At 44.5% G+C, this 5993-nt stretch overlaps 1 protein-coding gene across 1 annotated transcript; it reads left to right on the top strand.

Annotated features, from left to right (window-relative positions):
• Positions 1-1047: 1047 nt before the first annotated feature.
• LOC132399165 (sialic acid-binding Ig-like lectin 12) lies at positions 1048-3960 on the top strand. The gene is given in 4 exon segments (XM_059979277.1): positions 1048-1087; positions 2483-2711; positions 2713-2765; positions 3665-3960. Coding segments are annotated over 4 exon segments (618 nt in total).
• Positions 3961-5993: the final 2033 nt, after the last annotated feature.

Below are 5993 nucleotides of genomic sequence, written 5' to 3'. Positions count from 1 at the left end.
AGACTTACGGGACACATTGGGTGGCGCTCTGCTTCACTTGTCAACGTTACACATGGGGCTTCTTCCTGGCTAAAGTGGCTAGAGCACTACTCAGTGTAGATTTCCTGAGTGCTCAAGGACAATTAGTCGATCTTAAGAACTGGCAGCTTCTGGATGTCAAGGACTTTAGTCATTACCCTGCTCCCCCAGTACGTTCCCCACAATGACTCTGTCAAGCATATGTGAGTTTACTCAACTGCTGGATGAATTCCCAAACATCACATCTCACCTCTCCACTATCGCCACAAAACATGGGGTCAGGCACCACGTCCTACAACTGGCCCACTTGTCCATGTGCTGCTCTGTATACTGGAGCCAGAAAAGCTGGCAACCACGAAGGCTGAGATTGCCAACATGAAAATAGTTGGCATTGTACACAGGTCAAATAGTCCCTGCGCTTTGACCCTCAATATGGTCCCTAAGTCTGATGGTCGTTGCCATCTGATCCAACACGTCCAAGACTTTTTACACATTTAGCAGAAAAGCAAGTACTTTCCTAGAGGAATAGAGTTTGATTTGGCTATATTCATTGCTATTCATGTATGGGTGAATGACAATTAAACTTGAACTTCCATACTGGTATTTGTGCTGTACACAGCACACAATTACCACACCAGCAAAACCCAAGGTCCAGTTCCTACACATAGGAGTTCGGTGGATCCACGAGTTGTTCAGTACCAAACTTTGTTCTTTCTCTTCTCAGCTGCTGTGTTGGAAGAGTGGAGAGCCAGAAATCCATGAATTGTGACAGCACAGAGGGGTTTATGTGCCCGGATTCCGTGCCTCTACTGTTATCCATCGCAGCTGGCCAATGAACCACGAGGTGGAGTCTGGTTCAACACAGAGGAAGTGACAACATTGTCACCAAGGATTCCAAGCGCACCTTGAAGAAGTTTTGCCATCGGACCCAGCTGTCTGGAGACCAGAAATACAGCCACTGTTCCCTTGTTATAGACAATATCAGTTTGGAAAATGAAGGCCCTTGGTTTTTCAGAATTGAATTTGACAATGGGGTTTCTCACGCCTGTGGCACGGCTCCATGATTTTGGTAAGTGTGCTGAGCGAACATCATTCAGCTGATGTTGAGCAGTCGGTGGGGAATGGTATAAGCTATGCTGGTACCTCATCCACACAAACCATAGTTTAGTGCAATACTACATCTGAGTAACAAACTTAAGTAATGGATTTGGCCTCCAGCTCATCACAACCTCTGATTCTTTTTCCAAAGTCATTGATTAAAATGTTTAGATTCAGCCCAATACATCTCACTAATCACATTAAAAGGCCCAAATAGAGTGGACGTGGAGAGGATCATTCCAATAGTGGGGGAGTCTAGGATCAGAGGCAGAGCCTCGGAATACAGGGACATGCCTTTAGAACAGGTATAAGGAGGAATTTCTTCAGCCCAGGGATGGTGAATCTGTGAAATTCATTGCCATATATGATTATGGAGGTCAAGTCACTGAGTATATTTAAAATGAGACCATACATAGGAGCAGAATAAGGCCATTCTACCCATCAAGTCTTCTCCACCATCCCATCATGCCTGATTGATTATCGCTCAACTCTGATTTTCCTGGCTTCTCCCTGTAACCTTTGACATTGTGACGTATCTAAAACATATCAACTTCCACTTTCAATATACCCAGTAACCTCTCTTTGTAATTCATACCCCCAAGCCAAGGCAATATCCTGGTAAGTCTTTTCTGAACTCATTCCAGTCTTTTTTTATATATCAGGGTAACCTCAACAGTACACATGTTTTAGTACAAGATTGGTCCTTATCTTTCTCTGGAGATGAATAAACAACATTTCAGGACAAGACCCTTCATCAGGACTGTGAAGTGACTTTTCCACTTACCACCTCCCAAATTCTTACTTCACCCTCCCTCACCCATCTTCTAACTTGTCCTCCTCCCCTCTCCCCGCCTTCTTATTGTGGCATCTTCCGCCTTCCTTCTAGTCTTGATGTAGGGTCTTGGCCTGAAACGTCAACTGTTGATTCATTTCCATAGCTGCTGCCTGACCTGCTGATTTCCACTAGCATTTCATGTGTGTTTCTCTGGATTTCAAGAATCTGCAGAATCTCTTTGGACCTTATCTCTCTATGCCTTGGTGAGTTGAGTACTTGTCAATGCTTCATAAATATGTGAGAGTACCTGCCTCCAATATCTCTTCATTTAGCACATTCCAGACTCTAATCACCATCTGTTTGTAAAAAATCTCACCCCTCAGATAACCTCTGAATCTTTTCCACACAGATACACCGAAGGAAAGGGATTTTCACTATTTATCCTCTCTGTCCCATTCATAATTTTATATTACCCTCAGCCTCCTCCACACCACAGGAAAATATTCAGCTTCCTGCTTATAAAGAAAATGCTCCAATCCAGGCAACATCCCTGTGAATCTCCTCAGTGCTCTCTCCAGCACAATCACACAGATAAGCCCTTGATTATCCCTGCTGAAATGGTTGCAGGAAAGCCTGTGAATATAAGCTGCACATTCAGCACTATGTGTGATGGAACGGCACCGAAGTTAATTTGGAACACCCCTAATCATGTATTACTGTCAGTCTCACACAGAGTCACTCAGTGGAACAACGATCTAACATACAAGTGTGTTCCGACTATGACCCCAGCACTCAAACACCACGGGCAAAATCTCACCTGCAGTCAGATACCCATCTGTTTCATCGGAGCAGACTCTCTCACTAACTGTGCAGTGTAATTATGGACATTATCTCTCATACACGAACAGCATTTCTCCACATTTTACACAGCAACTATACCACAAAGCTAATCAGATTCCTTGACTTTACTGATGAAAATTAGAACAGGAGAGCCTTTCAATAACTCAGTCCAAGATGGCAGCTTAGCCTTCAGACTGATATCTCAGCTTAAAGCAGGAATACTCTTCAAGCCTTAGGGTGCTACCTTCCTTACAGCACAGTGGACCATCAGTATCACCCCTCTAGCAGTAGCATGCCCCTCAGCTCTAGTCTTCAGTGTTCCCTCAACACCACCATGTTCTGTCAGTTCTGTCCATCCAATGGGGCCACAGTCTATTAGCCCTCTAGCTCTGACAGTGCGACTTTCCTCAGCTCTGTTTCTCTGACATGACAGCACACTCTCAGCACAGGCTCACTCATTAATGGCCCACAAACTGTAAGGTGCTCTTCTACATCTCCCTTGGATGCTGTGGCCCTCCCTCAGCTCTGCCCTCCTACTCTGCATTGCTTCCTCAGTTCTGCAACCAGGGCTGGCACGGTAGTGTAGCAGTTAGCACAACACCATGAGAGCGCCTGCAACCCGGATTCACTCCCAAACCTTTCTGTAAGGAATTTGTATTTTCTCCTCCTGACGGTGTGTAATTCCTCCCACATTCCAAAGCCAGATGGGTTGATAGGTTAATTGCTCATATGGATATATTGGGACAGCATGGGCTTGTTGGGCCGAAAGGGCCTGTACCATATTGTATCTCTAAATAAAATAAATAATTTCCTCAGCTGTGTACTTTGTGACAAAATAACTTTGCACTGGTATCACACCCGGGAAATGATCCCGGGAAATCACTGAAAGTGTTTCACAGCTGGTGAACTGTTGCTCATTTTATTTGTCTATTGACACCCCACAAAATCTTTCAATCACTTCTCCCAAGCAAGTGAATGATTCCTGGGTCAGTGTAAAACAAGGAAATTCTACAGTGATCCTCTGCTCCATCCTGAGTTTCCCAGCATCTAACCTGATATGGAGACATCTCAGGGTCACACTGAACATAACAAGTTCCAACAATGAACTGTGGCTGGAGTTTCCTCAGGTGACCCCCCAGCAGGCCGGAGTCTATCAGTGTGTGGCGGAGAATGAACACGGGACAGTGGAGAGTGTCATAACCCTCACTGTGCAACATCAGTGGTCATAGTCTAATACTGACCATAGTCCAGGTGCACGAGATGATAAATGGAATAGATATGGTGGACAGCAAATGGCTGATAAAGGAGGATGTGTTTTCAGGTGATTGGAGGAAAATATGAAAGGCTGTCAAAGGTAGATTTTTATACAAAGAGATGAAGGAACACAAAGTACTTATCTGCACACTAGTAGAGGCAGATACTCTTCTTTAGGGACATTTGAGGCACTTTTAGATAGGTACCGATGAACAAAACTTGGAGGGCTATGTGTGAGGGAATGGTTAGGTTGTCTTAGAGTCAGATAAAACTTTCAAATCGGTCCATCTTAGAGCCCCAGAGTAATACAAATTAGAAAGAGGCCCTTCTGCCCAGCTCATACCTGCTGACAAAAGTGCCAACCTAAGCGAGTCCCATTTGACCATGTTTGGCTCACCTCTAAATATTTCCTATCCATGAACTTACCCAAACATGGCTTAACTGTTGTCATTATACTTGCCTCAACTACTTCCCTATTCATCTTACTCCATTCATGCACTATCCCCTGTTTGAAGAAGTTTCCCCTCAGGACCCCTTTAAATCTTTCCCCACTCACTTGAAAGCTGTGTCCTCTAGCTTTTTGTTCCCATTCCCTTGGAAAAACACCGTGTGCATTCTCTTCATTTATGATTCTCATGGTTTTATACACTTCTAAAAGATCAGCCCTCCGTCTCCTATATTGCAAAAAATAAGGCCCCAAAAGCCCAGCCTGACCTAAAATTGTGGCCCTCAATGTCTGACAACATTCTAAGCCTTTTGTTGCACTCCTTCCAAATTAATTACACCTTTTCTATGACACTGTGACTAAAACTGCACACAATAATTCAAGTGCAATCTCGCCAGCATCCTGTACAAGTGCAAAATAATATACCCATTCCTGTGCTCAATATCTTTACAAGCAGTCTCAATGGGTTGGAGGGGACGAGACTTCTTTCCTGTTCAGGGACACTGCTGCTGTCCATTGATCCACGAGATGGGTCTATCTGAGAGTGAGCCTGTGACTTATGGAGCGGGGGATACTGTCACCATTAATTGTCTCTTCAATCTTGCCTCCTACAACAGTCGATCAGTCAATAACAGTTGTTCCATTGGCTGCTGTAGCTGGGGCTGTATTCTTGATCATCTCATTGGCTGTGATTTGTTTCATTCTCAGGACCTGTCAGAACCGACAGGTGAGTGCCTCCATCCCCGAGACCGGCTGCCGTCCCTACAACCCTCTTCCCCTCTTTTTTTCTGCCAGGGTCTGGCCTCAATTAACTCTTCTCCTGCACTGTTCGGCTATTGGCCTTCAGCTGCCTGGGCCATAAGCTCTGGAATACCTTCTCCCTCCTTGTCTTTGGGCTGGAACTTTACAATATATTGTTTTGGTTACTGTAACACAGGACTGTCATAAGATTTATAGCATTCACTAATATCTCTTTAGGAATAAAATGTACAAGCTTGCCTTCTCTGCCATTGTACTGACACCAGATCTACAGGGTGTCTGATCCTCATTTCAGGGATAAGAAACACTGGCACTGAGAAATCTGGAGTGCACGTATATTTTAAAATGTAGTCAACGAGTAATACAGCATAGAAACAGGCCCTTCGGTCCAACTGTGCCAGGGCATCCACAGCATCCAGCCTGTTCATCCCAGTTGCCCACATTCAGCCACTAATCCTTTCACTCAGTGTACCCATCCAAATGCCTCTTAAACATTGCAGTCATATCCACTCAAACACTTCGTCTGGCCGCTTGTTCCAGGTGCTCAGTACCTTCTCTGTAAGGCATGCTCTCTTCTCACTGCTGCCATCAGGAAGAAGGCATAAGAGCCTCAGGATTCACATCACCACGTTCAGGAACTGTTACTATCCCTCAACAATCAGTGACTTGAACCGTCACTTGCCCCATCATTGAAATGTTCCCACAACCAATGGGTTCACTTTCAAGGGCTCTTCATCCCATTTTTAAAATTTTTATTGCTTATTTATTTGTTGTTGTTATTTTTGTCTTTTTCTATTTGCACAG

Source organism: Hypanus sabinus, chromosome 1 (assembly GCF_030144855.1).
Source record: "Hypanus sabinus isolate sHypSab1 chromosome 1, sHypSab1.hap1, whole genome shotgun sequence".
Lineage (NCBI taxonomy): Eukaryota > Metazoa > Chordata > Chondrichthyes > Myliobatiformes > Dasyatidae > Hypanus > Hypanus sabinus.
Note: the sequence above shows the minus strand (reverse complement) of the source record. Positions and strands in the feature narration are given on the sequence as shown.